The sequence below is a fragment of the Eschrichtius robustus genome, chromosome 7 (assembly GCF_028021215.1).
Source record: "Eschrichtius robustus isolate mEscRob2 chromosome 7, mEscRob2.pri, whole genome shotgun sequence".
Lineage (NCBI taxonomy): Eukaryota > Metazoa > Chordata > Mammalia > Artiodactyla > Eschrichtiidae > Eschrichtius > Eschrichtius robustus.
In genome coordinates, this window is record NC_090830.1 from 92,360,613 (window position 1) to 92,383,396 (window position 22,784).

At 45.4% G+C, this 22,784-nt stretch overlaps 1 protein-coding gene across 3 annotated transcripts in view; it reads right to left on the reverse strand.

The window, feature by feature from the left end:
* ALOX5 (arachidonate 5-lipoxygenase) overlaps positions 1-22,568 on the reverse strand; it is a 56,712-nt gene extending 34,144 nt beyond the window's left edge. For all 3 annotated transcript variants that reach the window (XM_068548944.1, XM_068548943.1, XM_068548942.1), the window contains exons 1-3: positions 22,419-22,568; positions 15,165-15,363; positions 10,638-10,719 (exon numbers count right to left, since the gene is read on the reverse strand). In XM_068548944.1, the coding sequence (XP_068405045.1) occupies positions 10,638-10,719; positions 15,165-15,363; positions 22,419-22,568 (431 nt within the window). The remainder of the gene's footprint in view (positions 1-10,637; positions 10,720-15,164; positions 15,364-22,418) is intronic.
* Positions 22,569-22,784: the final 216 nt, after the last annotated feature.

Consider the following 22,784-nt stretch of genomic DNA (forward strand, 5'->3'; position numbering starts at 1 on the left):
TTCCCCCTCCCTGTGTCCTCAAGTCCATTCTCTACTAGGTCTGCGTCTTTATTCCCGTCCTGCCCCTAAGTTCTTCATGACCATTTTTTTTTTTTTGATTCCATATATATGTGTCAGCAAACGGTATTTGTTTTTCTCTTTCCAGCTTACTTCACTCTGTATGACAGACTCTAGGTCCATCCACCTCACTACAAATAACTCAATTTCGTTTCTTTTTATGGCTGAGTAATATTCCATTGTATATATGTGCCACATCTTCTTTATCCATTCATCTGTCGATGGACACTTAGGTTGCTTCCGTGTCCTGGCTACTGTAAATAGAGCTGCAATGAACATTGTGGTACATGACTCTTTTTGAATTATGGTTTTCTCAGGGTATATGCCCAGTAGTGGGATTGCTGGGTTGTATGGTAGTTCTATTTTTAGTTTTTTAAGGAACTTCCATATTATTCTCCATAGTGGCTGCATCAATTTACATTCCCACCAACAGTGCAAGAGGGTTCCCTTTCTCCACATCCTCTCCAGCATTTATTGTTTGTAGATTTTTTGATGATGCCCATTCTGACCGGTGTGAGGTGATACCTCATTGTAGTTTTGATTTGCATTTCTCTAATGATTAATGATGTTGAGCATTCTTTCATGTGTTTGTTGGCAATCTGTACATCTTCTTTGGAGAAATGTCTATTTAGGTCTTCTGCCCATTTTTGGATTGGGTTGTTTGTTTTTTTGTTATTGAGCTGCATGAGCTGCTTGTATATTTTGCAGATTAATCCTTTGTCAGTTGCTTCGTTTGCAAATATTTTCTCCCATTCTGAGGATTGTCTTTTCGTCTTGTTTATGGTTTCCCTCGCTGTGCAAAAGCTTTTAAGTTTCATAGGTCAGATTTGTTTATTTTTGTTTTTATTTCCATTTCTCTGGGAGGTGGGTCAAAAAGGATCTTGCTGTGATTTATGTCATACAGTGTTCTGCCTACGTTTTCCTCTAAGAGTTTTATAGTGTCTGGCCTTGCATTTAGGTCTTTAATCCATTTTGAGTTTATTTTTGTGTATAGTGTTAGGGAGTGTTCTAATTTCATTCTTTTACATGTAGCTGCCCAGTTTTCCCAGCACCACTTATTGAAGAGGCTGTCTTTTCTCCATTGTATATTCTTGCCTCCTTTATAAAAGATAAGGTGACCATATGTGCGTGGGTTTAACTCTGGGCTTTCTATCCTGTTCCATTGATCTATATTTCTGTTTCTGTGCCAGTACCATACTGTCTTGATTACTGTAGCTTTGTAATATAGTCTAAAGTCAGGGAGCCTGATTCCTCCAGCGCCATTTTTCTTTCTCAAGATTGCTTTAGCTATTCGGGGTCTTTTGTGTTTCCATACAAATTGTGAAATTTTTTGTTCTAGTTCTGTGAAAAATGCCATTGGTCGTTTGATAGGGATTGCATTGAATCTGTAGATTGCTTTGGGTAGTAGAGTCATTTCCACAATGTTGATTCGTCTAATCCAAGAATATGGTATATCTCTCCATCTGTTTGTATCATCTTTAATTTCTTTCATCAGTGTCTTGTAGTTTTCTGCATCCAGGTCTTTTGTTTCCCTAGGTAGGTTTATTCCTACGTATTTTATTCTTTTTGTTGCAATGGTAAATGGGAGTGTTTCCTTAATTTCTCTTTCAGATTTTTCATCATTAGCGTATAGGAATGCAAGAGATTTCTGTGCATTAATTTTGTATCCTGCTACTTTACCAGATTCATTGATTAGCTCTAGTAGTTTTCTGGTAGTATCTTTAGGATTCTCTATGTATAGTATCATGTCATCTGCAAACAGTGACAGTTTTACTTCTTCTTTTCTTATTTGGATTCCTTTTATTTCTTTTTCTTCTCTGATTGCTGTGGCTATAACTTCCAAAACTATGTTGAATAATAGTGGTGAGAGTGGGCAACCTTGTCTTGTACCTGATCTTAGTGGAAATGGTTTCAGTTTTTCACCATTGAGAATGATGTTGGCTGTGGGTTTGTCATATATGGCCTTTATTATGTTGAGGTAAGTTCCCTCTATGTCTACTTTCTGGAGGGTTTTTATCATAAATGGGTGTTGAATTTTGTTGAAAGCTTTTTCTGCATCTATTGAGATGATCATATGGTTTTTCTCCTTCAGTTTGTTAATATGGTTTATCACATTGATTGATTTGCGTATATTGAAGAATACTTGCATTCCTGGGATAAACCCCACTTGATCATGGTGTGTGATCCTTTTCATGTGCTGTTGGATTCTGTTTGCTAGTATTTTGTTGAGGATTTTTGCATCTATGTTCATCAGGCACCGAAACCAAATCAACATACAAATGGAAAACAAGCTGAATGTCCATCAATAGGAGAATGGTTGAATAAGTTATGGTACCTTCACATAAAGCAAGAAATATGTGGCAACTTAGGGACAAGGGAAACAATGAGATACTATTGCACACACATTAGATTGACAAAAATGAAAATGTCTCACAGTGCAAAGTGGGTCAGTGATGTAGGGAAACAGCAACTCAGGAACAGCTCTTAGGGTGAAAATTGGCAGAATCCCTTTGGAAAACAGTAGGCAATATTTAGAAAACTTAACACATGGTCTGCAAAATTTGGTGTCTACTCCTAGGGATGTTCTCTAGAATAACTCATTCAAGAGAGCACCAGGAGACAAGACATATGTGGAAGCTTATTGTGGTGTGGCTTGCAGCAGCCAGAAATTAAAGACCACCCACATGTCCACCAGCAGGGGAGTGGGTGAACACAGTGGTTTACTTACATGGTGGTGCACTACACAGAAGCTAAAATGAATGGACGACACCTATCTGTGTCAACTGGCTGCTCTTTAAAACAGAATGACCACTGGGAAAAAAAGCAAGTCACAGAATGATTAGATTAAATGATGTAGATGAAAACACATTCTGCTGTGTGTGTGTGTGTACCACGCAGGTATATGCAGTCATAGTGAGAGAACATGGATGCTGGGTTATGACCTGTGTGGGATTCTCCATGTCTCTGCCCGGCTGATTGAGTGATGAGAGCTAGCTGGACTTGCCAGCTTTTGACATACTGGAGATTATTCTTAGTTGTTACTTTACTTCCAAACTCTAATCTGGAAGCCTGTGAGTTCATATGAAAGAGGAACTGTGAGAATATGCAGACGGTGCGAAGCTCAGTGTTTCCTGAACGGAAGCAGAGGAGGAGGTCTGAAAAGGACAGATGAGTAGAAGGAGGAAGAAACAATGATGATTAGATCTAAGAAAGGGGCAGACTATCTCACCAGAAAACCTTCTTCCCCATTCCCTAGACCCTGCCAAAGCCCCATCTCCGTAAAACCAACACACCAATGAATCCACCTCTCCCTGGGGAAGGGGTGTTTCTCAAAGGGTGCTGCACGGAGCAGTCGTTCTGCACGATGTTAAGAGTCGTACGTCAAATTCTCTTGGGACACACTGGGTTAAAAATAAAATTAACTAGGGTCCATTACCCCAGAACTCTCAGAATCCTCAATGCTTATGTGCATCGTGAACCTCTAGAAGGGGGATGTGATAAACAGTTTCCCAAACTTTTTTTTTTTTAAGAGTAATATATATTCTTTTTTTTTTTTTTTTAAATTATTTATTTGTCTATTCATGGCTGTGTTGGGTCTTCGTTTCTGTGCGAGGGCTTTCTCTAGTTGCGGCAAGCAGGGGCCACTCTTCATCGCGGTGCGCGGGCTTCTCACTGTCGCGGCCTCTCTTGTTGCGGAGCACAGGCTCCAGACGCGCAGGCTCAGCAATTGTGGCTCACGGGCCCAGACACCCCGCGGCATGTGGGATCTTCCCAGACCAGGGCTCGAACCCGCATCCCCTGCATTGGCAGGCAGATTCTCAATCACTGCGCCACCAGGGAAGACCCCTCCCAAACTTTTTTTTACCATGGGACCCTCTTCTGGGGAGAAAGTTTTGGGACCAGTTGCTCCAGTGCACACTTTGGAAAATACTGGGTTAAGACAAAATGCCTGTAAGACTGATTTATCAGTCATTAACATCTTAGTCTGAATTAGTGTGGAACTGATAAAATTTGCTGTCCACCCTCTTAACAGGACACAAACTAGCCTGATTCTCTGGAAACTGTTTAACTCGCCACAGTCTAGGACTCCCTCCTTCCACAAGGCCAGAAGCACGTGGAGTGCTCACTGTAGGGGCTTTCCCTGGGTGGTTGAAGTGGGGAGGGAAGCTGTGGAAGGGGCATATGAACACCAACCCTTTAGGATGGGAATGGGCGGTGCATAGCTCTTGGACAATGCCTTGTGCACTGCACCAAGTACAAAAGTCTCAAAACACATCATATGGTGCCTGAGCTGAGAGGCTTAGTCACAAATATTCTACAACAAATTGCAAATTCATAGACCCTTAACATTATGCACTGTATTAGCAGATTATTCTTCCATACCTGGTACTAAAAATCATAAAAATTTCATTAAAAATTTTTATTTTGGAAAAGAATATATAAATATATGTATGTATGTGTATATATGCACACACACACTCACATACGTAGAAAAATGCACAAAACATCTGTATAAGCAACATCCAGATCAAGAATCAGAACATTGCTAGTAGCCTCAACACCCACTGCCCACTCAACCTCTCCGATCACCTTGATTTTGTGATAATCATTTCCTGCTATTGTTTATTGTTCCACTGCTACACAACTTTCCCTAAGCAATACAATTTCAAACCTCATGGATTGGCCAGACATGTGTCTGGTTTCTATTCTTTAGCACTGTGTTAGTGAGGTTTGTTCATGTTGCTGTGGGTACCAACAGTTCACTGCTCTTCCTTGCAGGGTAGAGTTATCACAATTTATTTATTTGTTCTACTGCTGATGGACATTGGGTGGTTTCCATTTTTTTGGCTCTCATAAATAATACTGTTGTGACCATCTGTGTACACGTATCCAGGTGCACCTGCACACCTGGATTTAGATCCAAGAGTAGAATTTCTAAGTCAAAGATTATAATGTAGCTTCAATTTCACCAAATATTGCAAAACTGTGTTCTGCAGAGGTTGTTTCAATTTATATCCCTGTCAGCAGTGTATGAGCCTTCCCATCCCTTCATCCCTTCTTTAACACTTGGGTACTGTCAAGTTGTTTCAGTTTTGCCCGTGTGTGTGTGTGTGTGTGTGTGTGTGTGTGTGTGTGTGCGCGCGCGCACGCAGCAGTAGTAGCAGTAGCTCATTGTGATCTTACTTTTGATTCCTCTGATTACAAATGAGGTTGAGCACCTTTTCGTATACTTGTTGCTTACATTTTGTGCAGTGACTGCAGTGTCCATTTTTCTACTGAATTGACAATGCTCTTCTTGTAGATTTGTAGGGGTCCTTGGTACATGATAAATAATAATTCTTGTCCATCACTCTGTGAACTTTCTCCTCACTCTCTTTGTGGTGTCTTGTAGTGAACTGAAGTTCCTCACTTTGAGATAGGTGAGTTTATTCTTTTCCTCTATGGTTAGTGCATTTTGAGTCTTGTTTGAAAAATCTTTTTTCCTTGAGGTCATGAAGAGGAATCTTCTATAGCTTAAAAGTTTTATAGTTTTGCCTTTAACATTTAAGTCTATTCAACTCTAAAATGAGTTTTCTGAATGATATGATATAGAGTCCAATTTCTTCTCCTTTTTCTCTTCCTCCACTTTTCTCTCTCTGTTCTGTATGGATTCCTAATAGTCCCACACTACTCATTGTCGGAGCCTCTGTAATATATCAAGTATCCATGTGTGTATGGCCCTGTTTCTCATTTTCCATTCTGTTTCATGGAAATGTAAGTTTTTGAAGGAAAGGGGGATAGAGCTAAAGATAATTTTGAGACTGGGGCAATCAGTGGTCTCAGTGGGGATTTCTCAACCACTGGACAGCAGTGGGTCCATGAAAGAGGGAAAGAATAAGGAGCTAAGAGAAAAGAGATGTCTTTACAAATTAGAAAAGTTAAAAAAATAGAAGATACCACCCAGCTACAGCAAGTATTAGTGAAATAGGTATCTACACACTGATCATGAAAAATGGTTAAAGATTTTTGAAGAGAAATTTGTCTATATATACTAATAACTTCTACTATTTGAATTAGTAATTTCATTTCTGGGTATCTATCCTGAGGAAATACTTAATAATATACACAAAAAGGAAAGATTTTCACATTATTTATAAGCATAAAAAATTAAAAACCTCCTAAATGTCCAGTCAGGTTGGTGTTTAAGTAAAGTATGGTGCATCCATACAATGAAATATTATATAAAAACTAGAATAATGTTTGTGATGAGATTTTTAAAATATGGGGAAATGATTCTGCTATACTTCTAAGGGAAAAAAAGGAGGCTGTCAAGTCATACATACAATATAATCCCAAAGAAATAAAGGTGAAAATGGATGGATTACAGGTATTTTTTCTGCTTCTACATTATTCTGCTTCTACATTATTCCCCTTCTCTTGCTTTACTGGATTGAGGAAAAAAAAAAAAACCTGACATGTTACATATTCCTTGTAAGAATTTGAACTATAGAGGAATATGTGAAAAGTGTAACAGTCATCACTCTCCAAAAGCACCCCCCCACCCCCGCCCCTGCCCAGTTAACCATGCTGACTGTTCCTTCCCTTGGAAGGAGTCTCAAACTCAAATGTCTCCAGGGGCCAAAGTAGGAAATGAAAGAAGCCTTGATATAGATGATAGACTGGTGTTGGACTGGGGAAACCTAGAGAATAAGAGCCCTGTTTACTCAGAATTCCACAATGACCCATTAAACACATTTATAGGCTGGATACAGCCCACTGACCACCACTTTCCAGATGTGCACTCTTGCTCATGTATTATTTTTAAAAACAGTTATACTGAGATATAATTTACATACAATAAAATTCATCCCTTAAAAGTATCCAATTACAAGGTTTGTAGCATATTTACAGAGTTGAGCAACCATCACCATAATCTAATTTTGGAATATGTTCACCCCAAAAGAAACTTTGTACCCATTAATGGTCATTCCCCATGTCCCACCCCAACTTTCAGCTCTAGGCAACCACTAATCTACTAATGTGTGTCCATAGACTTGCCTCTTCTGGACATTTCATATAAATAGAATCATACAAGATGCAGCCTTTTGTATATGACCTTTTCATTTATTATAATGTTTTTGAGGTTCATCTATAGTTTAGCATGTATCCATAGTTCAATGCCAAATAATATTCCATTGCATGGATATGCAGCATTTTATTTATCCATTCATCAATTAACAGAATTTAAGTTGTTTCTACTTTGGGGGTATTATGAATAGTGTTATTATAAATATTTGTGTATAAGGGTTTTTTTGTGTGTAGAAATATGATTTCATTAGTTTTGTGTAAGTACCTAGAGGTAGAAGTGCTAAACTGTTCTCCAAAGTGGCTGCATCATTTTACATTGCACCAGCAATATATGAGGGCTCCAGTTTTTCCACATGCTTTACAGCACTTGTTATTATCTGTCTTTTTAATTCCAGCCATCCTAGTGTGTGTGAAGTGGTATCTCATTGTGCTTTCAATTTGCATTGTCTTGATGACTAATGGTTTTGAGCATCTTTGCATGTGCTTATTGGCCATTTGTATATTTCCTCTGGAGAAGTGTTTATTCATTCCTCTTTATGGCCAAAATATATTCCATTATATAGATATCCCACTGACATTCATCAGTTCATGAACATTTGGGTTGTACTCACCTTTTGGCTATTATGGATAATGATGCTATAAATACTCATGCACAGGTATATTTGTGTGAACATATGTTTTCATTTCTCTTGGGTATATGCCTAGGTATGGAATTTCTGGATCATATGGTTACTCTGTGTTTAATAGATTGAGGAACTATCAGACTGTTTTCCAAAGCAGCTGTTCCATTTTACATTCCCACCAGCAGTGTATGAGGGTTCTGACTTTTTCATATCCTCACGTTGTTATTATTTGACTTTTTGATTCTAGCCATCCTCGTGAGTGTGAAGTGGTATCTCACTGTGGTGTTGATCTGCATTTCCATGATGAATAATGATGTCAAGCATCTTTTCATGTGCTTATGGGTCATTTGTATATCTTCCTTGGAAAAATATCAGTTCAGGTCCTTGCCCATTTTTAAATTGGATTATTTATCTTTTATCATTAAGTTGTAAGAGTTCTTTATGTACTGGATCCAAGTCCCTTATCAGATACACGATTTGCAAATATTTTATCCCATTCTGTGGGTTGTTCTTTCACCTTCTTGGTGGTGTCCTTGAAGCACAGAAGTTTTAAATTTTGATGACATCAAATTTTAAAACTTGATGACTTATTTGTGTTTCTTTTGTGTTTCTTTTAAAACTTGATGACTTATTTGTGTTTCTTTTGTTGCTTATGCTTTCATGGTCATATATAAAAATCCTTTGCCAAATTCAGGGTCATGAAGATTTACCCATGTTTTCTTCAAAGTTTTATAGTTTTAGCTCTTACATTTAGGTGTTTGATCCATTTTAAGTTAATTTATGTATGTGGTGTGAGGTAAGGGTTCAACTTCATTATTTTGCATGTGGCTATTCAGTTGTCCCAACACCATTTGTGGAAAAGACTTCTTTCCCCATTGAATGGTCTTGTTGCCTCTGTTGAAAACTAATTGACCATAAGTGTAAGGGCTTATTTCTGGACTCTCAATTCTATGTCATTGATCTATATGTCTATCCTTATGTGAATACTACATTGTCTTGATTATTGCAGTGGTGTAGTACTTGGGATATTGAGAAGTGTGAATCTCCAAGTTTGTTTTCTTTTTTTTCAAGATTGTTTTGACTATTCTGGGTTCCTTGCATTTCCATATGAATTTTAGAATCAGCTTGTCAATTTCTGCAAAAAAGTCAGCAGGGATTTTAATAGCGATTGTGTTGAATTTATACATTGCTTTGGGGAGTATTGCCATTTAAACAATATAAGTCCTTTGGTCCATGAACATGAGATGTCTTTCATCTTATTTAGCTCTTCTTTAATTAATTTCAACAGTATTTTGTAGTTTTCATTGTGTAAGTCTTAAACTTCTTTTGTTAAATTTATTCATAAATATTTTATTCCTTTTGATGTTATTGTAAATGGAATTGTTTTCTTATTTTCATTTTAAATTATTGATTGCTCGCAAATAGAAAACAATTGAATTTTGTATATTGGTCTTGTATGCTGCAATATTGCTTGTTTTTAGTTTCAATGATTTTTTGGTGAATTCCTTAGGATTTTCTATATACAAGGCCATGTCCTCTGTGAATAGCAATGGTTTTACTTATTGTTCTCCAATACGGATGTTTTTTCTTCCTTCTTGCCTAATTGCCCTGGCTAGAACCTCCAGTACAATGTTGAGTAGAAGTGGCAAAGCTGACATACTTATCTTGTTCCTGGATCTTAGGAGGAAAGCATGCAGTCTTTTCTCGTTAAGTATGATGTTAACTGTGAATTTTTTGTAGATGCACTTTATCAGGTTGAGGAAGTTCCCTTCAGTTCCTATTTTTTGAGTGTTTTTAAAAAATTTTGTCAAATGCTTTCTTGTGTGTCTATTAAGATGATCATGTATTTTTTTTTTGACCATGTATTTTTTTTGTTCTTTATTCACATGGTGTATTACATTAATTGATTTTTGGATGTTAAACCAACCTTGCATACTTGGAATAAATTCCACCTCTTCATATTGTATAATGTCTTTTATGTGCTGCTGGATTTTGTTTGCTGGTATTTTGTTGAAAATATTTGTATCTATATTCATAAAAGATATTGATGTGTAGTTTTCTTATGACGTCTGGTTTTGGTATAATACTGGTCTCATACAATGAGTTGAGACAAGTTCTCTCCTTTTCTATTTTTTGGAAGAGTTTATGCAGGGTTGGTATTAATTTTTTAAATGTTTGCTAGAATTCACCAGTGAAGCCATATGGGCCTGGGCTTTTCTTTGTAGGAAGTTTTAAAATTACTTTAAAACTACTTAGTAGGAAGTTTTAAAATTAATTTAAAATTAGTATTCACTCTCTTTTCTTGTGATCAGTCTATTCATTTGATTTGTTCTTGAGTCAGCATTGGCAGTTTCTGTCTAAGGAATTTGTCCTTTTCATCTAAGTTATTTAATTGGTTGGTATACAATTGTTCATACTATTCCCTTTCATTCACTTTAATTTCTGTGAGGTTGGTATTGATGTTCCCTCTCTTATTTCTAATTTTAATAAATTGAGTCTTCTCTTTTTTCTTAGTCTGTTAGCTAAAGATTTGTCAATTTTCTTGTAGATTATGTATCACATTTATAACTGAATTATTATAAGAAGACATAAAAAGTGAAGGGTAATTCCTACAATGGGAGTGGGAGAACATCAAGGTGAATTCAAGCCTTTACTGTCCCATTCCTCCTAAATGCCAATACGGTTGATCCCAAGTTTTTCATAACTCTTTCACCATCTCTGCCTGGAGTGGTGGTAAGGTGGAGCTTGGGTACTGAGGAGCACTGAAGGGATCTGGTCCCTTGGTCATCACGTACCAGCAATGATGGGCCATAAACTGTGGGCAGGGTTATGCCCCCGAGATAGAAGACACCATGACCCCAAGCCATTTGGTCTGATGTCATAACTCACCGATACTGTTTTTGCCGTGTTTCCAGTTCTTTACGTCTGTGCTGCTTGAGAATGTGAATTTGGTCATCACAGGCCAACTTCGCTGTGAGAAAAGGACATGTGTGAGAAGAGCCTAGGGAAGCGCATTAACAACATCCAGTATTCAGGTTTCCCTCAGACACCCTTCCTGAGCCAAGTGCTTTTTGTGTATTGTCTCATTTAAGCCTCAGAACACCCCCTCATTTTATAGCGAAGAAATGGGGGCATAGGGAGGTTGAATAGATTTGCCCTTGAACTTTACCCAAGGTCACAACCTAATTAGTGGATTTTCAACACAAGACTCAAATCCCATGCTGTTAGCTAACTCTCTTTATAAAAGACAAATCCAGTTCCTCCTCCTCCTGTCTGCTCACTCAGCAAGCCTGGGGGCTCTGCACCTCGGGGTTCTGAGAATCACATCCAGATACATGAGCCAGGCTTGGTTCTCATCGTGAATTACAGGAAGGCAGACCAATGCAATGATTCTCTGGCAGGCACAGTGTGCCCATCTCTGGCCTGCCTGTGGATTTCCACCTGGGGGCTCCCAGGACACTGCCTTTGCCAAGAATCCTGGGGCCCCTGGTGCAGAGCTGCCTTTCCACTTCAGAGGAAAGGCATTTCGTGATCTTTGGTGGATCTCTTCAAACCACTTCAGAGCAGTTCACTCCTGCATTTCTCATGCAGAGCAGAAATGGCAGCCACTGCGGGTTTCCATGTTGCCTGAGAGAATAGCAGGGACTCATGGCTCTTGTGTTTCTAAGTCCAGTTGGTTGCCTCCTGGAGAAATGTGTGACTTAAGATTCAATATACAGACGCTGACACTGTCCAGTTTCCTGTGGTGGCTACACAGAGGAATGAGAATGGAGCTTATTCTAAAACAGCCTGTCATGTCCTAGAGTGTGGGCTTTAGAAGAGATGTTCTTGGGTTTGGGTTTGGACTAGGGCTGTGTCACTTAAAGCTGTGTGACCTTGAGCAAGTTGCCTTAGCTTCTTCCCATGTAAAATGGAGATAATTAACACTTACTTCTAGGGCCATGGTGGGGATTTAGTGAGAGACTGCAGCAAATCACTCCATAAGTGCTTAGGACCAGTAAGTGCCCAGTAAATGGGACCCATGGTTATCACTGTTGTCCTTATAATTATCATGGACCTGAGTGTCCTCTTCCTCCCTCTAAGCCAGACTTCAAAGGTGTCTCATCTTTCATTTCGGGAGTAGGCAGGTGACTAAGGGCATGGTTGGTCACACTTCTCAGGGCCTTTAGAGCAGGAGAGGTCAGATCAAGATTACCCTTTACACTATTATTTAAGGTAAAACCAGCGAACACAGTCAATAGAACCCCGACTGGCAGGATTCCAGAACATCTCCTGGAAAGGGGGCCTCTGCAGTGAAGAGCTTCTCCAGTTCTCTGTGGTAAAGAGCCGGGTTTTTAAAACTTCCATTCCATCACAGACTGACATTTTTGTAAATCAGTGGGGAGGCTCAAGGCCACTGAAGGCAAGGTGAGTATTAAATGTAACAACAGCTGTCATTGGTACATTCATCATCTCTTATCCACCTTAAAGAACCTGCCTATTTCTCAGGCTCTGAGGAGTTGTATCTCTTTAGCTTTAATGTATGAATAAGTCAGAGAACATGTAAAACTGCAACCTACCAAGTCTCAAATGGCATATAGCATCCTTTTTCCTGGCCCCACTGACTAACATAACTTCTGGGAACACGGCAGGTGACAAAGCCTGGACTGACTACAGCAGAGTTCAGGGGGACAGATTCCAAAAGACTGATACGAGTCTTTCACATAGATGCTTGGAATCCCTGGGACCACAGTGACCCACTGATCTTCCTCCTTGGGCCCCAGTTCCAAGCCTGGGACTGGAGCTGCCTCAGGCAGAGGTGCAATGGGCCAGAGAGCTCTGTGAGGCTCAGAACTGTTGGGTGCTGGTCTGCAATGAGGTAAGAAGAGAGGTTGAGTGTACAGGTTTACAAACTTAGAGTAACTTGCTAAAATACTTCTGACTGTTGCATCTGATAATAAAAACAGGGCTTGTATTTTGAATGGCTTTGGTTTGTTTTTGATTTCATTTTTCTAGTAGTTAATTTTTATTGTGTTTTACAAAAATGTCAGTCACCACAGAGACAGCCCTCTGACTTCTATGGTCACCCCAGGTGCAGTGGTGAAATATTAGATTCCAGAGGTTTCTATGTGGTGAGTGATTGAATCGCTTGTGGGCTGGGCCCCCTCATTTCCAGGTTGCCCAAAGGGTTGGTTGTCGTGCCATGTGGTGGACCAAAGATGGCCACAAATTCTTTGACATTTCTTCCACTGAGAGTAGGTCTATGTTCCCCTTGAGTCTGGGCGGGCTCTGTGACTGCTTGGATCAATAGAACGTGGTAGAAGTTACACTGTGCCAGTTTCCAGGGCCAGGCTTGAAGAAACTGGCAGCTTCCACTTTGTCTCTTGCTTTTGGAAGCCAGCCACCACAAAAAGAAGTGCAACTACCCTGAGACCACCAAGCTGTGAGAAGCCCAGGCTCTACGGGGAAGCCTTAAAAATGAGATGCCATGTGGAGAGGGAGAGACCACGGAGCCCTGAAGCACGCGAGAGGAGAACCATCTTAGAAGAGAAGCCTCTAGCCCTTCCTCTCTCAGCGGATGCCCCATGGCTCACAGAGGGACCACCCAGCTGAGCCTTTCCCAGATTCCTGACCCCTAAGATCATGAGCAAAATGAAATGGCTGTTTAAAGCCACTAAGAGTGCTACACAGCAACTGATAAGTGGAACATACTGGGTGGCTTCCATGTGCCCCTCCAGATCCACCCTTCACCTGTTCTGTCCCTGAAGGTCCCTGATCAACGCATCAATTGGCTTCACGTTCAGTTCAGCCACTGGGAACCCTGACCAGAGACTGGAGGGTACGGGACAGTGAAGAGAGGACACTTCTTCCCCAGCCTCTCTCTGTAGTGTCTCCCCAGGCTGTCTGCATCTCTACTGAGGACCAGAGCTCCTCCCAAGGCAGCTCTGGCTCCAGGACACTTCCCTTTTCGACTATTCTCGCATTCTTTCCCTCCCCCCACCCCACCAGGACTAGGAGTTCTAATGGCCCTGCACACTGGCCTACACCTTCTAAATATCCCAACTGGAAGGTGCCATATGCTTTTTTGTTGGAAAGAGATTCGGGGTCCGTGGGAAGAAGGACTACACATCTGAGACCGTGGGTAGGAAGGGGGCAGGAGGGAGATGTGGAGCTCGTGTTTCTACGATCCTGGTAGAAGAGAAGTGCCCTGTCTGCAACCTTCCCCATGCTGGCCACCGTAAGACAGAGTGACTTTTGTGATCTTCTTCCCTGCCATGAAGACAGGGGATAAAAATCCTTCCTGCTCCAATAATTTAGTTCAGAAATAATCTTGGAATTTTGTTTCTTAAGTTAAATTCCATGTCAGAAGCAGTGGGATGTGGCCTGATAGTTTTAAGAACACCAGGTAGAGAAGAACTTTTCCTCCTGTGTCTTGGTTTTCTTAGCTAAAATAGAGGGGGTACTAATCATTCTCATCTTACCTACCCTGCTAAAGTTCTGCGAAGAGCAAATGAACTAGTGATAGGAAATGTGTTGTCAGCTTGGAGGTGTTAAACGGTGGCACTGGAAGAAGCTGCTGTCCCACTCCTCATTATTCTAGTGGATGCACTAGATCATTTCAGGTTTCGAGAGTGAGCAAGCTGAAGGGTCATGACTAAGGTACGGCAGGATTTTGCCAAGGCACGGATTTGACTCACACACGCTAAGAGGCTGGTATGCAAGGGGGGCGTCATTCAGAGGGAAAGAGGCCTTAGCTGACCCCCGCCATCTGCTCCTCTCTCCTCCTCCTCCAACCAGGCCAGTTGCATGTCTCTTACCAAGAATGGCCTCCCGAGGAAGTGCCAGATTGGGGTTTGCACATTTGAGGGTCTTGCTTAAGAGGGTATATTTTGGGTTCTTTTCTCTTTCAGCAAAAAGTGGGACTTAAGTTTAATGACTGGTGACCGTCGAACACCAGGCCTGCCCATGGTTCCTCTGAGCTGGCACTCAGGCACTCCTGGTCAACTCCATCCTTTTCCTGGCCTGCATGGGGTCCCTGGAGCCCAAGCCCTACTGTGACCTCACAGAGAGGAGAGCTGAGAACTCAGCTGAAGAACTGCCCATCCAGGGGCATGACCCAGGGGTACGTGTTACTAGGGACCCCAGTTACCCTCTGGCAAAAAGGGGGTCATAATCTTCTCCTGAAGGACTTTATAGCAGAGAGGGGACATGGCTGGATGGAGCCTGGGGCCTGTCACTTCCCCCTCTGAACCTGGGGATTGTTAGTACCTGGAGGAAGGCCACACCTCCTACAGGTGCATCGAGGCACGAAGCAGGTGCTCAACCACGGAGAGCATGGTTATTATTCCCATGGATACAGTTCTTCGAGGAAGGAGTGCCTGCAAACTCTCTCATTCCCCAGAAGCCCAGGGAGTGGAAGGGGCCTGAGCCGCTCACCTCGTCCATCTCTCAGGACAATCTCGCTCTCGCCTGAGATCCAGCGGTAGCAGGGGAACTCAATGTAATCCCCGCAGGGCGTCTTCAGTGTGATGTACTTCAGGTACCAGTCGTCATGGAACCAGTACTTGCGCTTCTCGATTCTGATCAGTTGGATGTCGCCCAGTTCGTCATCAACTATCACGTTGTAAGAATCAACCTGAGAAGGAGAAAAGGCAAGTAAGACCATCCGGGAGCTCCTGAGCCTTTGAATCACCCTCAATTCATTTAGCTGAGATGTCTGCCAAATGCCTGCCCTTGGCACGGCTCTGCTGCGCCCTGGGTGACAGAGATGGCCAATTCCCCAGCTCTACCCTTAGGAGATGGAAGTCTAGTGAGCAAGGGATGGCGCTGCTGAGAGAGAGACATTCTGCTGTCTGTGCACAGCCCAGTGCCAGGCCAGGCTCGGTGAGGGCCTCTGCAGCTGCCCCCACTCACAGCAAGGGCGGCAAGGCTGCTGGCCCTGCTACCTTACAGGGCTAGATGGGACAAACTGGCCCTCGCACACAGGGGCAGCCCTTTACAGCTTGCAGAGGGCTTGCTGACGTTGCTATAGATCCCACAACAACTTCGGGAGGAGTGGGGAGTTATGACCTGTGTCTCAGATGAAGACAGTGAGGTTCAGTAAGCCCCACTTCTACTACTAATTGGCAGAGCTGGAATTCCAATCCAGGCCTTTCCGTATCTCTCTCATTCTTGGTGGGGCAAATAACTGAGTGCAAATGGGGAGGCTCAGATAAAAGTGAAGTCACACAGATTCAACCTGTCCTGGGGCCTCTGCAGTTCACTGAGCCACAATGATGCCAAGAAAATCAGATAAGCAGTGTCCACTATATCCAAGGCACAGTGGTGGATTGAGGCTGGCCTTGCTACCTCAGGCCATGTGCGCACTGCTCCCCAGGCTGCTGCCAGGCTCCTGACCCCAGGAGACGGGCTGGCGCAGTGGCAGTGCAGGGCAGCCCCCTCCACGGCTGCTGCATGATCTGCGTATGTGCAGCTCTGGATGGCAGATGGGAAGGAAGGATGGGGGCTCAAGCATTGCATCGGGCGTTCCAAAGACCAGTAGGTTTGGGGAGCCCCAGACTCAATGCCCTCTGAGGCACTTTCTAAGCCAGATTTCACCCATCCTTGAACTTTTCCCTTGGTGGCAGGCTTAGAGTTCTCAGTGTGATGGTGAAGTAAGGGGAGGGGAAGGGTGTTCATCTCGCACATGACCCCATGCATCCCCATTTCCATCCTTCTCCCTCCAAATGCCAGGAGACCCCTGGGAGGACTTCTTAAAGGGAGTGGGAAGTTGAACATTTTCAGCAAACCCCTTGGCTCTGAGCACAGTGAGTAGCTTGCATGTCCTGGCTGCCTCAGATGCCAGATGCTTGTGGTCAGAAAGGGAAGTCTCTTCCTAGTGCCCTGTGGTCTGGGCCTGGGTCCTCAGTTAGAAACAGTTTCTGGGGACAGAGGAGCCAGCCTGTGTGCTGGGTCCCTAACAGGTGTGCCAGCACATCTGTCCTGCCAGATGCCCATCCTGCAGGTGAAAGAACCCTCTTGCCTCACAGCGTGTCTTATGGGATACCAGGGGCCACAGGCGAGGTCACAGAGAGCATTGACCCCCAGGGCCTGTGGGGCCTCAGGCAGAGGGGCCTGTCTGTACCACAGGGCGCCGATCCGTGGGGAGAAGGTGGCAGGCCCCGGATAGAGTTGGGAGAGGAGTCCCAGTGAGGGGCTGGATGACCTGAGGAGCTGGGAGGAGGGAGAGGAAAGGAAGGACACAGCTCTTGTTGGGTGGCTTCCCAGGGGTGGGGAGAGAAGGGAGGCCCCTGAGCTGAGGCATCAGTGGGCCAAGGCAGGAAGGTTTTGATGGAACAAGGGGCCCAATGTCCACCTGGAGAAGCAGAGTGGGGACTGGTGGCTTAAGACTGGACGTTTGCAGGGCCCACCCCATTCCAAGTCCCACCTGCCATGAGGATCTGCAAAGACCATGGCCCTCCTGCGGGGTCAAGACAGAGATTCCCACCGAGGACCGGAGGGAGGGCAGTGAGGGGCAGAGGGCGAGGTGAGCCTGAGTGTCAGGGCAGCTCAGAAAGCCTCAGGGGCCTTGAGTTCACATCCCAGCTCCAAAGTAACTGACTAGGGGCCAGGGCAAACTGTTTCACTCTCTGAGGCTATGTTTCTTCATCTATCAAGGGGAGATCACGCTTAGCTTGCAGGACCATTGAGAAATCCAAATGACATGATGCCTGAGTGGCCTCCTTTCTCCAGAGGCACAGGCCACCAGCTGCTGTGTGTATCGGAACCACCTGGTCCTCCCTCCTTGACTCCTGGGGGGTCAGCAAGTCCCACACTGCCTGCGAGCGGCTTGGACCTAGCATGGGCCCCTGCGCTGAGGTCCATGCTTGACTACATGCGCCACATTGAGTAGCCAGAGTAGAGATGGGAGGAAGAAATTGAGCCCATGAGCAGAAACAACTTGGCTCAAAACCTGAAGGGAGTTCCTGTGAGGATGGGGAAGGGGCCTTGAGGCCGAGTGAGAACTGGAGGCATTTTTGTTGCTGGCGGTTCAGGCCGAGCAAAGGGAAGTCAGCGTGTGTTGAGGCCTGGGCCCGGGCTCGCGGTGGCTGCTCCAGGGGGCGTGGCTTTCCTGTGGCTCCGAGCGCGGCTAGAGGAGGCTGCAGGTGTCTGGGAGGTTGATGCCAGGAAGGCTGAGGTGAAGGGGGAGAGGACGGCCATCTCAAGTAACAGGCGCCATACGCATCTGAGGTGGATGACTCTCATGGGAGGGAGGAGCCTTGGATCACAGAGGGAAGGGAGATGGGGCCCAGGGAGCCGCTCCAGGGCGATTCTCAGAGGGAGGGCCAGATGTCCAGCTGCGGGTGGGGATTGATAAGGAAGAGACAGAGTAGCTTCTCCGAGAGAAGGGAGAGCAGGGTCACCCTGGGCACACCTGTGGTGCAGTCACAGGAGAATGGGCCCTCCAGGTCACCCTTTCCCAATGACCCACAGGCACCTGGCCGAGGGCCCTGGAGTTTCACCCGGATGAAATCACTGGACAGACCTATAGGGACTCAGTAGGCCATCTGACAGGGTCTTGCAATGGGAGAGGACTGCCAGTCTGGCTTGTCTCTGGCTGGCCCTGGCTTCAGGCCCGGTGCTACAGGAGGTGAACCAGGGCCCGAGTTCAGTCCCACCTAACTCAGGCAGTCTCAGGGACAAAGTCTGGTGACACTGACACTGGCATCCAAGGGAGCCACTGCTAGAGAGTCACAGGGGATAGAGAGGGGCCTCCAGGAAGATCTCAGGGTCCTGTGTGTCAAACAGCAAAGTCAGGTCTTAGGAAGATACAAAAAGCTACAGGGTGTGACGACCTTCCTTCCTCCTCTCCCTGGGCCAGTATGCTGGTGGATACTGTGTCTGTTGACTAATTTGCCTTGACACGTTAATATCACATGTCCATTCTGCACAGTGTACAGTATCAACAGTGGATGGCACGGCGCATAACAGGCCCTCAATAAATACAGTCCATGTGCATGGCCGAGTGGATGATTATCTCATTTTATAGCTGGAAACTGAGGCTCAGAGAGGTCAGGCAGCTACCATGCTAGTGAGTAACTGGTGGCCCCACGATTAGGACCCACACCTGTGTGATGGCCCAACCTCTCACTGTTTCCCATGGCCACATCGTGGGAAAGCCTTGGCCTGGGAGCCAGGTGACCTGGCTTTAAGCCCTGGTTCAAGCCCTCCATGGAGTATGAAGGGGCAATGTGGGGTGGGGTGGAGGACAAGGAAAAGCTTCCTACAAGGTGGCATTTGAGGCAGCTCTTGGGAGGTGGTAAGATTTCAGAGGTGAGTTGAGTGGAGAAGAAGGGGAATGGGCAGGGCATTTTGAATGTAGAGAAAGGAGGTGGGGAATTCGCATGTGAGAGGAGGAGGCTGGAGCATGGAGTTCTCAGGGCAGAGGTGGTGGGTGCAGTGGTCAGACACTAGAAAGAGACACGGAGCCTGGGAAACGTGATATTCACCAGCGTCCTTTCTCAGAAGGGCCAGTTTGCTGATTTCACCCGTTGCTCTCAATCCTCTATTGGGTACACAACTTTAAGGCTTTTGAGTATTTCAGCAAATTGTTAGCTGGCCAGTTTTTTGCTTGATCTTTATATCAGCATTTAAAGAAAGGTTTCATTTGTTTCTGTCCCAGATCCCTGCTAGAGCAAGGACAGAGAAGAGTCATGATGTGGTCCAGCCTGACTGCCTGTCTTAGAGGGGGCTAGTGAGGGGCTGGTGGGCGGTGGGAGGGGAGAGGAGGGGGCTGTGGAGTAGAGACAGAGGGAGATGATTAAGGGGTGGACAAGGAAGAGGCTGGGGCAGAGAGAGGGAGAAAAGGGGCAGTGGTTAGGGAGACTGAGGGAGCAAAGAATGGGGGAGCTGGGGGAATCTAGGAGACAGCAGAAGGGAGAAATTGGAGCAGAAAAGAAGAGAGAAACGAGGGACATGGGAAATTGTGGGGAATAGGGAGCAGAGGAAGGAAGAGAAAGAGGAAGAAGAGGCAGAATGTAGGGAAGAGATGGGACAGAGAGGGAAGGTGGAGAATAGAGAGACTGAGGGTCAGAAGGAAATATTTACTCTTCAGTTCTATATTATCATTTCTGAGAAGGCGGTATTCTAGAGTACATTCTTCATGAATATATTGTAAGAATATTCACTGAAAATATTTAAGAAGTATAGTTGTAAGACTTGTTCACATGTACTTAGTATATCACCCATGTATCATTCAAGGATGATATACTAAGCATCACCCTACTGCCTTTCGCTTTCCTAAAAGTGATGCCAGGGAATGAAAAAGGGTCAGGTAAGATTTCCCAGAAATCTTCGGATCTGTGAAAGTTATCCCATCGGGACTTGAATTACTTTAAATCGACAGAGTCAAAGAAATCAATTTGCTAAATTTGGGCTAGTCTCTGGGCTATGTGGGTCCACCGCCTGGGCCTTCCCAGCAGATGGCGTGACGGTTGACAGGACAATCGCACCTGCGAAGGACTCCAATTCCCAGTCCTGTCCTGAATCACTTGGCAGAACTCTGATGAGAATAACCAGGGATTTGTGACTCAATTTATTGAGAAAAAAATCAGTCCCATCCATTATAGGACTGAATTTTGCATGGGGGAATGCGGTATTGACCTGCCAATGACCTGGAAATGACTGAATTGGTTGCCCAGAAAAAGTCTTTACTGTTGTTACTGTAACTGTTATTATCTATAATGATTGTAACACTTTTCGGATAAAATGGGTTAGCCTTATCTTCTCTGCAAGTATTTCCTCTAAGATTTCTCCTTCATCTTTACCCAAATGGGACGGATTGTCCTTAAGAGACATTGGCTGCAGATTGAAGAAGTAGCTCTGGGCTGTGCAAGATCAAGTGTGGAGTAACTTTGCATCAGCAGGAACTTTCTCAAAAGATGATTTTTTTCAAAGAGCCTTTTGGAGCCAGCGATTCCCCTGCAGTGCCCCTCCTGACCTGCCCCCTCTCACCACAATGGAAATGTGACATGCAAATCTCTCCTGAAATTTGCTGCTGGGACTCTCACTGAAGTGTTTAATCATAATGTCATTTGAATGAATTCTCAGGGTGGGGAAATAATGAACAGAGGGATGCTTTCACCCCTCTTCCAACGACCCTTTTATGGTCACACCCCCGTACCTCCCCTCTGAGAAGGCACACCCGGCTGCTCATGCTGCACACTGATGTGTGTCGTGTGTGGAGAACGAACCCACTGCTGACCACTTATAAAGGCAGAGAAGTCTGTAACCTGTTCTCCTCCCATAAGTGTTGGGGGAATCCACGAAATAATGGAAATAATTATTTCTGACAGTGCTTCAGAATGGCCGAGGGTGTCATCATCCCAAATGGATGACTCATTAGCCCTCCTGCACCACCATCCTCTGGGCCAGTTCCCTGGTTGGGGAAACCAAACAATAGGAGGTAGTTCTTATACTCAACACCGAACTCTTCTAGAAGGGTACTCTAGCCACATTAATATGACGAACTTGGCTAAGTGTCAGATGGGCTTATAGCCAGGTTCTGAGGCTCCTGGGTAAGAATCAAGCTCACTTTGAGTTTGGAATCTGGAAAAGGAGTGGACTATTATTTGCTTACTTTAGGCTCTGCAGACCTAAAACACGCTTCATGAATATTATCCAAGAAGTATTTGGTTGAACCATATGAAATTGCCAGTTTTATTTGTCAAAAATAGTCAACTATGAGCAATTCCTTGTGGTTCAACCAAATAATGAAGAGATAAAAAGACAGCTTTGTGAAATCTAAGTCTTTTTGGTCCAGTTCAGAAGCTGGGGGTGGCAGAAGGGAACAGATATTTCCCGGGCACCTGTACTGTGTTGGAACTGTCACAATAGTCGCTTCATGAGCACTTAAGTAATGAGCACTTAATAAGCCCAGTGGATTGGGCACATCACACCAAACACTTGGCGAGGATCGCCACCTGCGGTGCTCACAGAGAAAGCTACGGGCTGGAATTCATGGCCAGGTCAGCGTGGGGAGCCCACTTCTGAATGAATCCTCACACAGCGCCTGGCACCACAGACTAGACGTGCAGTCAACACGGGCTCCCTTTGCTCCCCGAACTCCCAGGCTCCAGGGTCTCTGGTGAGGAGGGGAGAGGGGAAGCCCTCCTCTCTCTTCCTCTTCTGAGCCCTCACACTCTGGGTGGAAGTGTTCCCTGGTGTACACTCTGCTGGGAGCCAGCGACGACCTCCAGGTTTGCAAAAGGCTTCTCCTGGCCTGGGTCTCTGGTTCCCTCTGCATTCCTATGGGGACCTGAACTGAGAATGGGAGCTGCCCAGGTGTGGAGACATAAGCTAGTGCCACTCTGGGCCACCGGCTCGGACTCCTAGACCAGCCTGAAGCCAACCCTTGTACTTTACATTTGGGGAAACTGAGGCCCAGAGAGGGGGCAGAGTGAGCTAGTGGTCAGGCCCGGATGGAACTCAGGCCTCTGGACCCCCAGCCCTGCGCGTTCTCCCCACAGCCGAGGTGCCATCTGTGGAGCCCTAGGAAGTGGGGCACAAGTAATGGTGGTCACAGCGCTTGCCCAGTTAAGTGGCCTCTCAGAGCCCCTCGCCCCCGAACTTGGGTCCCGGCCGCCCCGACGTCCGCACCCTGTCCCGGCCACCCCAGCCCGTGGCCTCGCGTCCAGGGCCGCGCGTCCTCACCGCCCCGCGCTCGAAGTCGTTGTAGAAGGGCTTGTCCAGCAGGTGCTTCTCACTGCAGCCCGCGGAGCCCACGAGGCTGAGGTAGATGTAGTCGTCGGTGCCCGCGAACCATTGGCTGCCGGTGGCCACGGTGACGGTGTAGGAGGGCATGGTGGCGCGCAGCGAGGGCCGCGGGGCGCCGGCGCAGCGAGCACTGGGAGCCTCGGCGCGCCGGTCCGCGGGCCTCCGCCCCTCGCCCACCCCGCGCCGCAGCTTCCGGCCTCTGAGCGTCCGGGGCCCCTGCCGCCCCCTCCCCCTCCTGCCCGCCCTGCCCCCGGCCCCGCCCTCCCGGAGCTCTGACCTCGCCGGACCCGCCTCGGACTCGGT